This window comes from Mus musculus, chromosome 4 (assembly GCF_000001635.26).
Source record: "Mus musculus strain C57BL/6J chromosome 4, GRCm38.p6 C57BL/6J".
NCBI lineage: Eukaryota > Metazoa > Chordata > Mammalia > Rodentia > Muridae > Mus > Mus musculus.
In genome coordinates, this window is record NC_000070.6 from 43,016,929 (window position 1) to 43,032,223 (window position 15,295).

At 51.5% G+C, this 15,295-nt stretch overlaps 2 protein-coding genes across 9 annotated transcripts; both read right to left on the minus strand.

Moving 5' to 3' along the window:
• Positions 1 to 697: 697 nt before the first annotated feature.
• Positions 698 to 10,768, minus strand: Pigo (phosphatidylinositol glycan anchor biosynthesis, class O). Of its 7 annotated transcripts, none has more exons than NM_001305386.1 (11): positions 8,852 to 8,886; positions 7,635 to 8,146; positions 6,744 to 6,887; positions 6,442 to 6,565; positions 5,679 to 5,838; positions 5,084 to 5,266; positions 3,339 to 4,866; positions 2,719 to 2,925; positions 2,284 to 2,507; positions 1,220 to 1,290; positions 698 to 1,110 (listed from the first exon to the last, which is right to left on the minus strand). In NM_001305386.1, the coding sequence occupies exons 2-11, from the start codon at positions 8,143 to 8,145 to the stop codon at positions 981 to 983; spliced, it is 3,282 nt and encodes a 1,093-aa protein (NP_001292315.1). In that variant the 5' UTR covers position 8,146; positions 8,852 to 8,886; the 3' UTR covers positions 698 to 980. The 7 variants fall into 7 exon arrangements, 6 of the variants coding, with proteins under 6 accessions (NP_001292315.1, NP_001292316.1, NP_064419.2 ...); NM_001305387.1 differs by having other exon boundaries at positions 2,719 to 2,853; positions 8,842 to 8,886; XM_030253685.1 differs by having other exon boundaries at positions 707 to 1,110; positions 6,450 to 6,565; positions 8,358 to 9,491.
• Stoml2 (stomatin (Epb7.2)-like 2) lies at positions 10,762 to 15,048 on the minus strand. Of its 2 annotated transcripts, NM_023231.2 has the most exons (10): positions 14,401 to 14,456; positions 14,043 to 14,180; positions 13,508 to 13,607; positions 13,312 to 13,370; positions 13,121 to 13,222; positions 12,842 to 12,976; positions 12,565 to 12,709; positions 12,351 to 12,430; positions 12,010 to 12,138; positions 10,762 to 11,365 (listed from the first exon to the last, which is right to left on the minus strand). In NM_023231.2, the coding sequence occupies exons 1-10, from the start codon at positions 14,443 to 14,445 to the stop codon at positions 11,237 to 11,239; spliced, it is 1,062 nt and encodes a 353-aa protein (NP_075720.1). In that variant the 5' UTR covers positions 14,446 to 14,456; the 3' UTR covers positions 10,762 to 11,236. The 2 variants fall into 2 exon arrangements, with proteins under 2 accessions (NP_075720.1, XP_030109561.1); XM_030253701.1 differs by lacking the exon at positions 13,508 to 13,607 and having other exon boundaries at positions 11,091 to 11,365; positions 14,401 to 15,048.
• Positions 15,049 to 15,295: the final 247 nt, after the last annotated feature.

The window sequence follows — 15,295 nt, forward strand, 5'->3', positions numbered from 1 at the left end:
CCAGGGTGGACATATAGAAAATCATTAGCCAGGTGTGGTGACGCACACCTTTATTCTCAGTACTGGGAGGCAGAGGCAGGTGGATCTCTGTGAGTTCAAAGCCGGCTTTGTTTACATACTGAGTTCCAAACCAGCTAGAGCTTACATAGTAAGATTATTTTCAAAATAAAGAGGCCGGGCAGTGGTGGCGCACGTCTTTAATCCCAGCACTTGGGAGGCAGAGGCAGGTGGATTTCTGAGTTCGAGGCCAACCTGGTCTACAAAGTGAGTTCCAGGACAGCCAGGGCTACACAGAGAAGCCCTGTCTGGAAAAAACCAAAAAAAAAAAAAAAAAAAAAAAAAAGCAAAACAATGCAATGAAGGTAGCCCAGGCTGAAAACCTAGAGAGAGGCTTCTGCAGTTGTGAACAGAGAGGGTACCAGGGGAAGAAACATAGTGCTTCAAACTGTGTGTTAGAAACATGTCTGTGTGCTTCATGATGCTGGGCTTGTCTTCCCTGCAATCAGTTAAAGCACAGAATAGCCAAACACAAACAAGGTGGAGGGCGAGACAAATGGGATAACTAGAACAATTTGGGCAGAGGTCAGTGAATCCAGACAACCTCTTGCCAAAGTGTTGTCTGGCACAGCAAGCCCTGCCTGACATGACGCATCTCCTCATGCTTGCTGAGCCTGACTTGGCGAGCACCTCACAGATCTTAGCTACATAAAACATTCACATTGTTCTTTTATTCCACTTTGGTAGCCGCCCCTGTTGTCCGTCAGATGTATCCAACCCAGGAGGGAAGGCTCGGGCTCGGGCTCGGGCTCCAGATGATTCTCAGTTATAAAATAATAAAGTCCCAGAGTTGAGCAGTCTCTGGTTACAGGGTGGCTCAAGAGGTGTGTCGGAGTCTCTTGCAGAATCCAGCACCAGTACAGGTCAGGCCGGATTAGTCCCCAGCTCTCTCCATGGCCAGACGCCAACGAGCACAGCCTGGGCTACCTCTGCTGGGCCAGAACTAGTTTTTTGAACCAGGAACTCACAGCGACATCCACTCGCATCACCAATGCTATGCCCAGGAGAAGTCCCACACTGCTCACGATGAAACCTACGGCTTCAAAAATGAACCTGTGGAGAATGGTGGAGTATTTCAGGACATAGACAATAGGTTCTCTAAAGAGGCCAACCATCATCAACCTAGGGCACGAAGAGTTCCCTCTCACGGGAAACCACTTACTTGGGAGCAAACACCTTCCAGACCATGAGGTGCCTGCGGAGGATGGAAGCTGCCAAGGCACAAGCTAGAATCTGAGGGGAGAGAGGAGGGGTAGTTACTCTGGAGGAAGCAAGGCAAGGAGGAATTGCTACAGAGCCTGGCAAGAGCGAAGAGGAGGAAGAGATGAGCAATGTTTGCCACTGGAAAAAGCCTGGCACAGGAGTCAGGAAACTGAGTGCTTGTCCCGGTCCAGGCCCTGACTCATGTGAAGGCGGGCAGGTCACCAACCATCTGTAATGTTGACATTCAGACTCTGCCCTCTAATGTCAGTAATACACTTTCTTTCTTTCTGAAGACTTTGTTTGTTTGTTTTGTTTTTTGAGACAGGATCTCTCTGTGTAGCCCTGGCTGTCCTAGAACTCACTCTGTAGACCAGGCTGGCCTCGAACTCAGAACACAGCAGAAGAAGTTAATGGATCCCATTACAGATAGTTTTGAGTCACCATGTGGTTGCTGGGATTTGAACTCAGGACTTCTGGAAGAGCAGTCAGTTCTCTTAACTGCTGAGCCCAGTAATATACTTTCTGCCTCTGGACCACAGTTTAGAAAGGAATCCCAGCCATAATAATGTCAGCTTTTCCAGTGTCTGTAATGCCAGAGCCCAGAGCTACACTACAGAATAGAAATGATCTAGGAGTGGAATGAGAAAACTCTGAGCCGGCGTGGTGGCGCACGCCTTTAATCCCAGCACTTGGGAGGCAGAGGCAGGTGGATTTCTGAGTTCGAGGCCAGCCTGGTCTACAGAGTGAGTTCCAGGACAGCCAGGGCTGCACAGATAAACTCTGTCTCAAAAACCCAAAAAGAAAAAAGAAAAGAAGAAAAAAAGAAAAAAAAGAAAAAAAGAAGAAGAAGAAAACTCAGGCCAGGTCTCAAATCTGCCATTTGAGCTCTCAATTTGAGCAATCGCTTCATTTGCCTGAACCTCCATCAAGGATCCACAAAGTATTGGAAACCAAGAAAGAAAAAGTGTATAGCGCACGCTCGGGGAAAGGTCACCGGCTCTGCTGTCTCTCCCCTGCACCCACCTGAGCTCCAAGGATAAAGAGGTACTTGAGGCCCAGCTGCAACAGGGCTGCATTGAAGTGATTCGGAGCATCCCGGAGGCGCATCTCCATCAGTGGCTCCTGCAGCTCCTCCTCTTCCTCAGGCCGGACTCTGGCTTCAGACTCACTTCCCGGGAGGGGCTGCCTTCTCTTTGGCCCTTGACGCTCACACAGGAAGGGCCAGAGCAGGAGCAGTGGGCAGCCTACTGCCTCCGGGAGGATAGGGCTGACATCAAGGGAGGATCTTTGGGCCAAGTCCACCCTGGTTCCCCAAGCACCCTAGGTGGCTTAGGCTGCAAAGAGCTTGGGGCCACGGAGCTTCAAAGATCCCCCACCCCCACGCCCCCAGCCAACACTCTCTTTTCTTCCCACAAAGCAGGAGTGAACAGAAGTCGGGGAGGGAAAGCACAGAGGTACCTGCGAAGAGGAGGTGGGAGGCAAAGGTGTTAGCTCCCACTAGTAAGGCAGGCAACCAGGTAGAAGAGCCATGGCCGTCTGGGAAGCCCACAAAGGCTGCGTGCCAATGGATGGCTGAAAAGACAGGCTGGTGGCCTGTGGAGTAGAAGGTCTGGGTAGCCAGAAGGACCCAAGCTGAGACTGCCTGCCACAGCACAGTAAAAGGGCCTGGAAGAAAAGACAGACATCTTTACAATTCCATCCCACCCCCCAACCGACAGCCTCGGTGCCAGGACCATCCACCCCAGCACGGAAGTTTGTACGCGGTCACGTGCTACCCCAAACTTCCCTACAGCCAGTACTGCTGTTCTAATCTCCTCGCTACTATAAATCATAGCACAAAACCAGCGCTCAATCTCTTTCTCACAAATAGCTCACTCTGTGATAACACGTTCACAATGTATCACTTTTGTAACTGAAACCAGCCAGGAACGCGCTCCAGGAGAGAGTGCGTTTCTCTAAGAAATCAGTCCCGAAGTCCTCCTGGGGGGGGGGGGGGGGGGACTGGCATGGTGAAGGCAGATAAGGGTGAGAAACCACTCCCAAAGACCAGATGCCTCAGGGCTCAGGTCTGCATTTACCAGGGGTGGCGACTGGTGTCCCAGCGGCCAGCAGATGCAGGAGAAGGAAGCTCTGCAGAAACAGGAGCAGGAACACCAGGCTGACCCGCTCTACATGCAACAGCATAAGTGGGAAGGCCAAGAGGAGGAGGGCCGTGACCATAGCAGCCGAGTACACGCTTCCCAACTGATAGGCAGCCACGGTTATGGGACCCTGAGCTTTAGTCCTCTCGAGCCGGCCCTGGAACTCCTCCTGCATGTGGCGGTAGATTTGTGGGACTACATAGTCGAGGTCAGCCTGAGAAGTAGGGGGACCTGAGAAGGGAGTGAGGATAGTCCTGGTCCTTGAAGTAGCAGCCCCAGCTTTCACCAGCACTGTCACAGGCCTCCAGAGCAGCAGCACGAGCCCCAAGGCAGCCAGCCCCATCACAGCCCGAGGCAGCACAGCTGATGCCCCGGCGACCAGGGCCCGGAGGCGTGGTGGTGCTTCCTCTGCACCTGATGCCAGTGCCCAGTAGGCAGCCGTGCCCAGTACCATGAGAGGCATCCCCCAGCGCACAAAGAGCACAGGGGGCTCAGGACTCTTGAGATTACCATAGCGGCGAAGCCACAAGCGCACGACGACTAACAGGGCCACCAGTGCCCCCACGCAAGCTCCGTACCACAAATTCTTGGCTCGACCTCCCACCATAGATGCCAGAGGACTCAGCCAGGGAGAGGAGCGACAGGCAGGTGTCTCTTCCGGGCAGCGGTGAAAAAGCCCAGCGAGCCTTGTAAATAAAAGCAACCCAATTCCAAGCCACAGGGCATGCGCGCCACTGTGCCGTGGGGGCGCTGTTGGGGCAGAAGAGCCAAGGCGGGACATCGTGAGTGGTTTGGGTGGCAGTAGCTGACCCTCCCAGTGGAGCTGAGCAACCAGGAAGAAAACGAGAGAGCCCAGAAGGAAGGGGGTGGCCCTGGCCTCAGCAACAACAAAGCTATCCGAGAAGAAGGTGGCCAAGCGAATGAGCAGTAATATTAGGACAGGTCTAGGGACAGGAAGTAGGGGAGCCAGTGGCCTCTTAGACCCCCTGCTAACCCAAGCTTTCCACAGAAAAGGGAGGAGTGAACCGGCTGCAGCCACAGCCCCCAGAACCACTAAGTCTATCTTCGACCCAGTAGTTACCGAGACTCCAGCATACAGGATGGTCCAAGTTAGGCCCCAGGCTACAGGTATTAGCAGTAGTGGGCGGAAGAGAAAGCCTGGGGCGACTGCCAACTGGGAAGCAAGCAGGCAGAGAAGGCAGGCAGCAGCCAAAAGAGCAGCGCCCCCTGCCATTCGGACCAGAGAGAAGCGGGCCCAAGACTCGATGCACAGGGCCCGAGCTCCCCGCAGGAACTGCTGGAACTCAGCAGTCAATGTGCTCAGCGCTGCCTCAGCCTCTTGGGGATCCCGCAGAAAGTGCTGGTAACGCGCAGAGGCCTTGGAGAAGAGCGTCTGCAGCCGATGAAGTTCTTTAACTTGGAGATCCTGAGTCGCAGCCGAGTAGGTATGAAGAAACCGGGACACCTGACAGAGAAGGCCAGAGATACAAACGGGGGGAGGGGGGGGGCCGCGGAGATGTTACACGAGAGAGGTATCTAGAAACCTGGGGCTCAAATTCTATCCAAGATGGGGGAAGGGAAGGCTAATAGGAGAAAGGCATTTGGACAAGAACAAAGGCAATAGGGTCGATTTTGTCCTCATGCTTCGCTTCGTTACCCAGAAGTCTAGTCCTCTCACCTACCTGCTGGGCATTGATGTGGAGAGCCGAGACTTGGGCTAGCGCAGAGGAGTGAGGATGGGAGGAGTCACTGCCACCTGAGAATAGCTCTGCCATCACTTCCCCAGTGTTCCCAAACGGGATGGGCAGGCCTAGCAGCAGTGCCAGCGTGGGCACAAGGCTGACCTGAGGAATAACCTCCGGCTCCTGGAAGGGAAGTTCAAGTGTCAACGGCGTCGCCAGGCCTAGGTAAGAATAGTGGGAGGGGGTGTCCGGAGTGATGGTTCCGTGGGTGAGATAGTCAAAGCAGGCTGTGACCATGCGTGCCTATAACTTAGTGCCATGGTGGGCAGAGGCAGGAGGCTTTCTGGTCTTCAGGCTAGCTCCGGGTTCAGTGAGAGGCACTGTTTCAGTAAAATTAGGAGCAAACACCGACATCCTCTGCCTCACACGCACACACAAGTGCATACCAGCACGCACACGTGCAATTACCTCCTACATACATCATACACACATAAATAAAAATAAATGACTGTTAGGACCAGATCCTGGTGTGGGGAGCCTACAATAAGGGGATCACAATGTAGGGAGACCAGCAGAGGTGCGACCCAGGCCTTACCTCGGGTGGGACACTAGGGAAGAGAGCTGTGGGGCTGTACAGGAAAAGTGCAGCTGACACCTCCAGCTCACTGTCCCCTCCATGGTCCCCATTCATGGTCATCCCATGGTCACCGGCTACCACCAGCAGTGTGTCATTCTCCAGGCGTTCTATGAGTCCCCTGGGGGTCAAGAACACGTGTGAGAGGGCAGGGAGAGGTAAAGATTCTTCTCGGGCCATTCACCCCCACCACTCACTTCCATTGCCAGGGTCTAAACTTCTGTCAAAAAGACACCTCTTCAGTCACAACTCTGCAGCCAGAGCTACACACCAAGTTGTTCAAAGTGGATGATGTCTCTACGTTTTGAAGGAAAAACTTGTATAAAGTATTCCAGAGCTGCCGGGCAGTGGAGGCACAAGCCCTTAATTCCAGCACTCGGGAGTCAGAGGCAGGTGGATCTCTGAGTTCGAGGGCAGCCTGGTCTACAAAGTGAGTTCTAGGATAGCCAGGGCTACACACACACACACACACACACACACACACACACAAAACCTGTCTCAAAAAGAACAAGAAAACAAATCTTTGTGAGTTTGAGTCCAGCCTGGTCTGGCTTATATTGCAAGTTCCTGGTCAGCCAAAGCTACATAATGAAACCCTGTCTCAAAATACATACATATATAGAATTCATCCAGGCTCCACACAGGATTTTTTTTCCCTCGTGGAATCCTACATCCTGAGATTCTCAAATGCAACCCCCTCCCTCAGCCAGCACCCCACACTCACTGTATCACCTGGTCCATCTGGCTAAGTTTCTTGGCCATTTCAGGGTGGTGAGGGCCGTGCTTGTGACCACAGTGATCCACACCCAGGAAGTGAGCGATCAGCACATCCCACGAACCGCCGTCCACTGTGGAGGGGAGAACACTGAGCACAGGGCGGTGAAGCCCACGCCTCCCTCCATCAGGCTTTGATGTTCCTCTGCACCCAGTGGTATAAGCCCCAGGCTGCTGGACCCAGAGTCTGCAGACTAAAGGAACCCTCCACAGCTCCTGGGGTCAGTGAGGGACTGAGCGCTTCTTACTCACGGGTAGGATAGAGGTGTTCCAAGATGCCGTTATCCACTGTGTGCAGGTCTCTGACATTGAAGGATGAGAAGAAGAAAGCTTGAGAAAAGGCTCCGGGGAAGAGGTCTCTCCAGGTATCATCTCCCATGAAGACTACACGCCTTCCTGTAGAGACAAGAGGGGAATCGGATCGATCGTATCTTGTTCATGTGAGAGCCAGAACAGGGGAGATTATAAGAGAAGACTCTAGAAAAAAACAAACAAACAAACAAACAAAACACAAAGGGCAAGGGGAGACAGCTCAGTGAGTCAAAGAGCTTGCCACCAATCCGGACCACTTGAGTTCAATACTCAGAACCCACAGGGTAGAAGGAGAAAATCAACTTCCAAAGTTGTCTTCTCACCTCCATAAGTGTACCATGTCACATCCATACGCTGTGTGTGTGTGTGTGCGTGCGCACGCACGAGCACACTCTTGAGAGTACTATCCCAACCACACATCCTGTTTTGAGACAGGTCTTACTCTACAGACCAGGCTCATCTGGAACTCAGAGATCCTCTTGCCTCTGCCTCTTGAGTGCTGGGATTAAAGACACATGCGCAATGCAGTGCCCTTGACCTGCTCTCTTCATAAGCAGTGAGTGAACATAACTTGGATCCCTCTACCCTTTTTTCTCCATCCTTGCAAATTCCTATCTTCATTTCTTCCTTAATCGGATGCTCCCACGAGTTACAAACAAACATTTTGTGCAGATTAGAAGCTTCATTGAGGACAAAAATCTCTGGGCCTTTCTACACACAAGATCCCATCTATTTCTACTCTCTGTTTCCCTACACCATAGCCAAATATACGGCTGGGTACCTGAAGTCCTGGCTCCCCAGCTTCTATAGTCCCCAGAGGCACATACTGACCTGCACTGTTGAGCTGTTGGATGACATTATCTTCCACTATAGCATGGCTGGCAAAGTTACTGCCAGCATCAATGAAAGTCGGCAGCGAGCCAGTGGTGAGAGCCTTTAGACGCTGCATGGTGGTCGTGGGGGGGTCCACCTGAGATCGGTACAGCCGGCCATGGTGGGGTTGACTCTCTAGGATCCTCTGCAAGGAACCTAATTTTCCCAGAAAAGGCACGGAGACAGGAGGTTCCCCAGGCACATGCGAGCGCTGAGGCTGGGCAAAGTCAAACCGCAGAGCGTCTATCAGTACCAAAACCACCCTGGAGAAGCGGGAAGGCATCCAGCAAGCCCCAGGCTTTCCATGACTTCCCCACGGCAAGGGACCAGGGCCTGGGAGCTCTTGGCAGCTGCTTTGATTGGTGAGCTCCAGACGAGTGAGAAGGAAGCCACTGGTGAAGAGTGCAATGCCAGCGTAGAAAAGAAAACAGACCCAGGCTAAGAAGAGGAGCACAGACACCTTCCGCATCCTGGGAGAGAAGAGAATGTTCATTGGGGTGCGAAGAAACCATGGACGTTTTGGCTCTCAAAACAATGCCCAACAACAATCACGTACTGCTATAAACTTCAGGACGTAAACAAACCATAGCTAACTCGTTGCAGCTGTTTCTACCAGTCATACCATCTGACGGTGAGAGGCTGAGACCTTGGATCTCAACCTGACGCCCAGGCTACACCTACCGATTCAGGTTCTGGGGGTGAGCACGGGAGCCTGTGCATATCCAACCGGGAGATCTAATGCTGTCAAACCACAGTCTAGGAGGAAGACTATTCCAAATGGTAGGTAGATTGTTCTCTGACAGTCCATTTCAATGGCTCTCTTCGGACTAACTCAACATTTCCAGGGTGGCAATAGACAGAAACCACACGGATTAACTGGATTGAGTAAACGGCGCCGCCTGGCGGGAACCGAGGAAACGACGGGGAGGAGTCTTGCTCCGCTTCCGGGCGGCCAGGCTCAAGAAAAAACCGAAGGAACGACGTCCCCAGGAAGCCCGGTATAAAGCCCATTGAGCTAAGCTGGGATCCAGAAGTCCCGGCAGCTCTGTCTCCTCCGGTGGGAACCCGGCCAACACCTGGACATGCTCCCTCTGATACTGGGCACCCCGGCAGTAAGCTGAGACACCCGTCCTAGGGGTGACAGTAACAGAGGTAACAGGGAGACCTTGGCTCACCTGGATCCGCGCCCGGAAGTGCAGCGGCAGGGCTCGCTGTCTGGCACCACAGAGGTGTGCAAGCCTGACAGAGCGCCCTACCAGGAGATTTGTCGCCGCCTGCCGGCACCAGCAGGGAAGTTCGACAAGAAACGTGGGGCTGAAAACTTTGATAGGAGGTTCAGTAATTCATAAATGAGGGCAAGGTCTAAGAGAGGGGGATGATGACTGGGTGTGTACAGAAGCATGAAAGAAGAAAAGCCCAGGGACCACCGAGCATTTTATTATATGTATGTTTGTACAATGCACTTTGTGCTGCAATTGCTTTTAGCCACTCAGCCCTCTCTCCAGACTCACTGTCCATTTTTGGTTGTTTTTCAACACAAGGTCTGAGTGCTGGGAACTAAACTTTGGTCTTCAGCAAGAGCAGTACATGCTCTTAATCACTGAGCCATCTTCCCAGCCCCATGCTTCAAGTTCTCACTGCTGAGACTTCCCTCCCGTGATGAACTAAAACTGTCTGGTAACTAGCTCCTTTAGATGTTCTTGTCAAGAGCACTTTTTCACAGTAACAAAAAACATAAACTAGCCGGGCAATGGTGGTGCACGCCTTTAATCCCAGCACTTGGGAGGCAGAAGCAGGCGGATTTCTGAGTTCCAGGTCAGCCTGGTCTACAAAGTGAATTCCAGGACAGCCAGGGCTCTACAGAGAAACCCTGTCTCAAAAAACCAACCAACCAACCAAACAAACAAACAAACAAACAAAAAAAAAAAACAACAAAACCCAAAAAACCTGTCTTTAAAAATACATCTAAATAAAAACTTATACATGACAGGTGGTGGTGGCAAACACCTTTAATCCCAATTGACAGAGTTTGCTTAGCATTCGCAAAAACCTGGGCTAACCCAGCCTGATTTTTAGTTAGCATTCTAGAAAACCTGGTACACTTGCACACGTCTGAGATGCCAGCACTTGGGAGGCAGAGGCAGGATCCTCTTAACCACCAAGATCGTCCTCGACACCACAGCTCCTCTGGGGCCAGCCTGGGATAAAGGAGACACTGTCTCAAAACAGTAACCACCTAAAAATCAGCGGTGGCAAACACTCACTGAAGGCATCACTCTCAAGGCAGAGGCGGGCGGATCTCTCTGAGTTCCAGCTTGGTCCACAGAGCTTGTTCTAGCCAAGGCTGCACTGAGAACCCTGTCTTGAAAACATGAAATGAGTAAGCTGGCAGAGTATGGCAGCACTCGGGAGGTATAGGCAGGTTAGGTCACATGCATTTAATCAGCCTGGGCTACACACGGTGACCCTTGCTCTAGAAAACAAAAAAGTGGGTTATCTGTATGGTATGTGAGTTTTATCTCAGTAGGAAAAAACAACTTTTATCTTCTTAGTAAATGTGTGGCACCTACCTATAGGGGTCCTACAAATTTACACGTAAGTCCCTCTTCCCCCTTTAAATACATCTAGTTGCTGCTGCTTTGCTTCTGGTAACCGTTCAGCCACAGCACAGCAGTTTCTTTGCTCTTGTGTTCATAAGCCAGGTATGCTCTGCCAATGGGCATCTGAATGGGTCTCTCTCTCCTCCTTCATGTCTGAGCTCAAGTATAATTTTCAGCGAGGTTTCCTGGAACTCTCAACTTGTCGGTTCACCAGAGCACTTTGAACTTACAGTGGATCCAACTCAGGCCATTCGGCTTGTACTGCAGGAGGCTTTTACTCACAGAGCCACCTTACCAGCCTGGCTTATGACTTTTTATCACGCTCTGCTTCCTTGTATTGCCACCCTGACTTGGATTCTGTGAAAGCAGACACCTCTGGGGTTCAGTTCTGTTATTGCTGCTTTGAGACAGGGTCCCACTAAGTACTTAAAGTTGGCCTTGATCTCACAGTCCGTTAGTCTGCATCACCACAGCCATCTCTCAACTGCTTTTGTAAACCCTAGTTTATTAATAGCTTAATAGTCTACACCCTCTGCCCTTTAAGACCGCCATACCATAAGGGCAAGCTGTCCTTTCCCGTGTGTCCCCAAGCCCCTGCACCACTGTGCAGCTGGCAGTTCAGCAGACCATGCCTCAATCCCCGTACAGCCGAGGTTTCTCTTGACGACAGGATGACTTCACTTCACATGAAGTGAATCCTTGTCACGCGTGGAGAATCAACTCCTCACACCGACCTGGACTGAAGGGTGGAAGTGGACGGCCAAAGACGACCCGAGTGGCTTTCCTAACTTCATCCCCCAATCAATGAGGACAGTTTCCCATTTGCCACTGGTCACTTTATTACATGATTAGTAAGTTCAAATAAAAAAATAAAAACTAAAATTTGGCCGGGAGGCTGGAACCAGAATCTTTTTTGAGAGCAGCTCCCGGCCCCTAGACTCCCTGGCCGAGTCATCTCTACTAACTGAGCTTGACTCTACCCAGTTCTTCAATACTCGTGTCTGTAGCCTGGACATCTCTTCTGCTCTGGCTGGAGTTCTGGGCTCCGGGCACTGGGGCTTTGGTGAGAGCCCCATAGACACCCATGGCCTAAAGAGAAAGACCAGAGAGAAAGAGCCGTTAAGAACCATTTGAAGCTTTGTCCCAAAACACAAAGGGGCCGGTCAACTCTTGGTTTTTCTTTCTTTTTCCCTTCCTTCTTTTCTTTTTTGAGACACAGTTTCTCTGTGTAGTCCTAGCTGTCCTAGAACTCACTCTGTAGACCAGGGTGGCCTTGAACTCACAAAACTCTGCTTGCCTGTGGACTAAAGCTATGTGCCACCAACACCTGGCTTTAGTTTTTCCTTTTTCTTTATCATCTTTCTCCTATTTTTCTTTCTTCTTCTTCCTTCCTTCTTCCTTTTCTTCTTCTCTTCTTCTCCCTCCTCCTCCTCTTTTTTTTGTTGAGACAAGTTTGCATTGTGTAGCCTGACTAGCTTCTAACTGTGAACTTCCTACATCTCCTCCTGAGTGTTGGTATTACAGGATTGCACTGTCACACCCAGCCCCTTGGTTTTTCTTATCCTTCAAGCCTCAGTTTTCTGAGCCTTGCAAACAATTCTAAGTCTCTTACATCAAACCATCAAAGCAGGGCGGCTCCCAACACTGACACAGGAATCTGCAGGAGTTAGTGGAAACCTTCATTCTTAGCTCCTGACACTGTTATTGTATGCTTATCTTCAAAGAGCTCTAACCTGAGCCACCATACTCGTGACGTCGCTGGGATTGGAGGGCAGTAGCACTGTGTTGGAATCCTTGGCCAGTTTGGAGAATGCGCTGACATACTGCTCAGCCACAGTGAGCGAAGCTGCTGCATCTCCATTCTGTAGCCACAGTGCATAAAAATCAGAGGTCAGAGATTTGGGGAGAAAAGAGAAAGGTTACGTTCCTGGAAAAGGGGCTATACAAATCCTAACACAAAGCTCACATAATCTGGCTTAATGGAGCCACGCTGTCAGGAACTCCCCATAAGGATAGAAGAGAAAAGCCCTTCTACTGTCTATTCCCACCCCACCCACACCCATCAGCCTCTCACATGTTGAGTCAGAGCCCCAGCCAGAATTCGAATCGCTTCGGCTTTAGCCTTGGCCTTGGCCAGAACTGCACTGGCTTCTCCTAAAAGAAAAAACAAAAAAACCAAACACAGTAGTTTGACCCATGCAATTAGAGAAGCCCAAAGCCTCTGTCCCAGCCGTTATCTTTAAAGCCCTGGGCCCTGCTCCTCCCTCTGCCTCTCACCCACTGCTCACCTGCCGCCTGATTTATCTGTTCAGCCTTTTCTGCTTCGGAGGCCAGAATCTGGGCCTGTTTCTTCCCCTCTGCCACATTAATAGCTGACTCTCGTGTCCCTTCGGACTCTAGAACTGTGGCCCGCTTCCGGCGCTCTGCCTCTACCTGAAAGCCCCAATGACCCCCATCAAAAAGAAGGCAGGAGAATCTCTAACCAGGACTTACATACAACTCTATCTCCCACAATAGGGGATTCTAGTCCCAGTGGAACTGGAGTAACCCAATCTGTTTCCCTACCTGCATCTGCATAGACTCTTTCACTCGAGGTGGCACATGGATGTCCTTGATCTCGTATCGCAGGCATCGGATACCCCAGCAGTCTGCAGCCTGGTTGATGGCATCCACAATGTTGGCATTCAGGGACTCACGCTCCTAGATGAACAGAACTTGTGAGCAGCACAAGTCAGTGTCTCTATCAAAAGCCTAAACTGGGAAGGCCCCTGGCTAACCTTGCTCCCCAGGAAAGAGTCAACAGTTTATGCACTTAAGCCCTTACTCCAGCCCAGATCCGCTTACCCGAAAAACTTTGTCCAGAGAGAGTTTGCCAAGCTCTGATCTCATAGTCGTCTGAGCTAACTGGGTGACAGCATACTCTGGGTCTTCCACACCGTAACTTGCCTGAAAGGGCAGGTATAGGATCAGAACTGAAGATGCAGGATTTTAAGGAAGAGGCAGTTCAGAAAACTAGATAAACCCAGGGCAGATACCTTGTAAGGATCCATGATGCGCAGATAAAGGACTCCATCTATTTGTAGTGTTACATTGTCTGCAGGAGCAAACAGAAGAGAAAAAAACTGTCGGTCAGACCTCTAAGTCCCAACCAGCTCTTTCTCCTAAGCCCTGGATCTATAGCAACCACATCCTAGCGCACTTAGCACATCCCTGTCACCCCATCGCTCTCACCAAGAGTTACGGCTGACTGCTCAGGCACGTTGATAACAATTTCCTTGAGACTCTGCACATACCGGATTCGGTCTAACACGGGGATCAGGACGTTCAGGCCCTGAGAAGAGGAGCCATAGATTCTCAGAAGGGTGAGGCTAGTAAACTTGAACTCTAAGCTAAGTCTGGAGTAAGTAGTAAGTCACGTATAAACATAGAGAAGCAATCCCTCCTATCATGGCCTCAAAGGCTGGGGTGTCACTGGTAGGGAAACCTAAGAGTACAAAAAGATAAGACTAGGCTTATGAATGTCAAGAATGGAAGCCAGCAAGAGCTGCTGCCTTTAGAGTATGGTAGCTCCAGGAATGAAGCCTATGGGTCACTAGGGTATTAGGAAAGCGGGGAAACACGGAGGTGGTGTTCAGGAGACTGGGCTCTGCTAGAACTGGTCCTCGCAGGTTAGAAGTGCAGACAGGCCCCGACGGAAGTCCCACTTCCACACGAGTAAACGATCAGACGATCTGGCTGGCTGAGGGCGGGCAAGAGAGGTTCTCACCGGTTCCAGGATCCGGTGGAATCGGCCCATTCGCTCCACCACCCAGGCCTCCTGCTGAGGCACAAACAGGATCACGGTGTTTCGGGGCAGTCCAGAGGAGGCGCGGCGCGGAACGCGGCCAGAAGCCTGCACCGAGCCCTGAAGGAAGACGAGAGTAGGCTGGGGACCAGGCGCGGATCCCTAAATCCCTCTCCCTAGATCTCGACACCCCCCCCAAGGGTCCCCGGAGAGTGATTCACGTGGGGACCATGACCTGTGACCACAGTCCTTCCCCCAAAGTTAGAAGCCCACTCCTTCCCAGCTCAAGACCCAGGTGATGTCGGTCCCGAGCCTCTGGTGAAGGTTGCCTCGCTCTCACCCTCAGCAAAAGGGCTCCAGTGCCCCGCGCCGCGCGCGCCAGCATTTCCCACAGCCTCGGCGACCTCCGGAACCAACGAGAGGTGGGGCAGAGCGGCCTCTTGTGAAGCCTGAACCCGAGCCCTTCCTTCAGCTGGTCCACTCCGCCCGACGTACTTCCGGCGTATTAGTCCACCCTCCCATCCCCACTAGTCGGCGTCCGTCAAATCGTTCCCTGGGAAACGTAGGCTTTGAAGAGAGAGCCCGAGAGTGCAAGTTTGTTCTGGTTCTCAAAAACTACGAAGCTCCTGGGCATTGTGGTAGAAATTGAGGCAATATTCCGTCCGCAAGTGGTACAGGAACACCGCCCACCAAATTCTGTACCCACAGCCGTGACTCAGTTTACCCTCCAGCTCGTGTATAACTGTCCTAATCTGTCACCATAACGACAATGGATTGGATTGGCGCTCAGTAGTTGCCCGTGGTTGCCATAGTGACATTCTTGGGTAGTCATGCTGTTGTGCCCAGCTCTCCCACTGGGGACTGACCCCATTCCCGTTGTCATGGTAACTAGGAGGCCTAACTTTACCTTAGGACTGGGCGGAGATTTCTCCCTTCCCTCTTTTCCCAAGGCATCAACAGCTCTTTTTCATATTTTTTTCTGAGCCAGAAACGGTCAGGCATGATCCCCTTACATACAGAGGGAAACAAAGAGCCTCAGCCTTTCATTTTTGTCTGAAACACATCAACCTTGCTCAGGTCTCTGACACTCTCTCAAATACAAGCTTTAAGAGGCCTGTATCCCCCCTCATCTCCTTCTTCTCATTCTCCTCCTCCTCCTTCATTTTACATATACAGACACTGAGGTTCTGATGGGGCTAAACTACAGAATCAGTGTAAGAATCCAGATTCTCAGA

What these genes read in the sequence shown, in the direction of transcription:
- Pigo (NM_020035.3), bottom strand. Translation starts at nt 8,169, where the DNA reads ATGAACATTCTCTTCTCTCCCAGGATGCGGAAGGTGTCTGTGCTCCTC. An exon ending in TCCCTAGTGTCCCACCCGAG is followed by an intron (nt 5,267 to 5,678) that starts GTAAGGCCTGGG and finishes CTTCCCTTCCAG; the next exon opens with GAGCCGGAGGTTATTCCTCA. An exon ending in TCTTTATCCTTGGAGCTCAG is followed by an intron (nt 1,291 to 2,283) that starts GTGGGTGCAGGG and finishes CTCTCCCCTCAG; the next exon opens with ATTCTAGCTTGTGCCTTGGC.
- Stoml2 (NM_023231.2), bottom strand. Translation starts at nt 14,445, where the DNA reads ATGCTGGCGCGCGCGGCGCGGGGCACTGGAGCCCTTTTGCTGAGG. An exon ending in GCAGTCAGCCGTAACTCTTG is followed by an intron (nt 13,371 to 13,507) that starts GTGAGAGCGATG and finishes TTGCTCCTGCAG; the next exon opens with ACAATGTAACACTACAAATA. An exon ending in GCATCATGGATCCTTACAAG is followed by an intron (nt 13,223 to 13,311) that starts GTATCTGCCCTG and finishes CTGCCCTTTCAG; the next exon opens with GCAAGTTACGGTGTGGAAGA.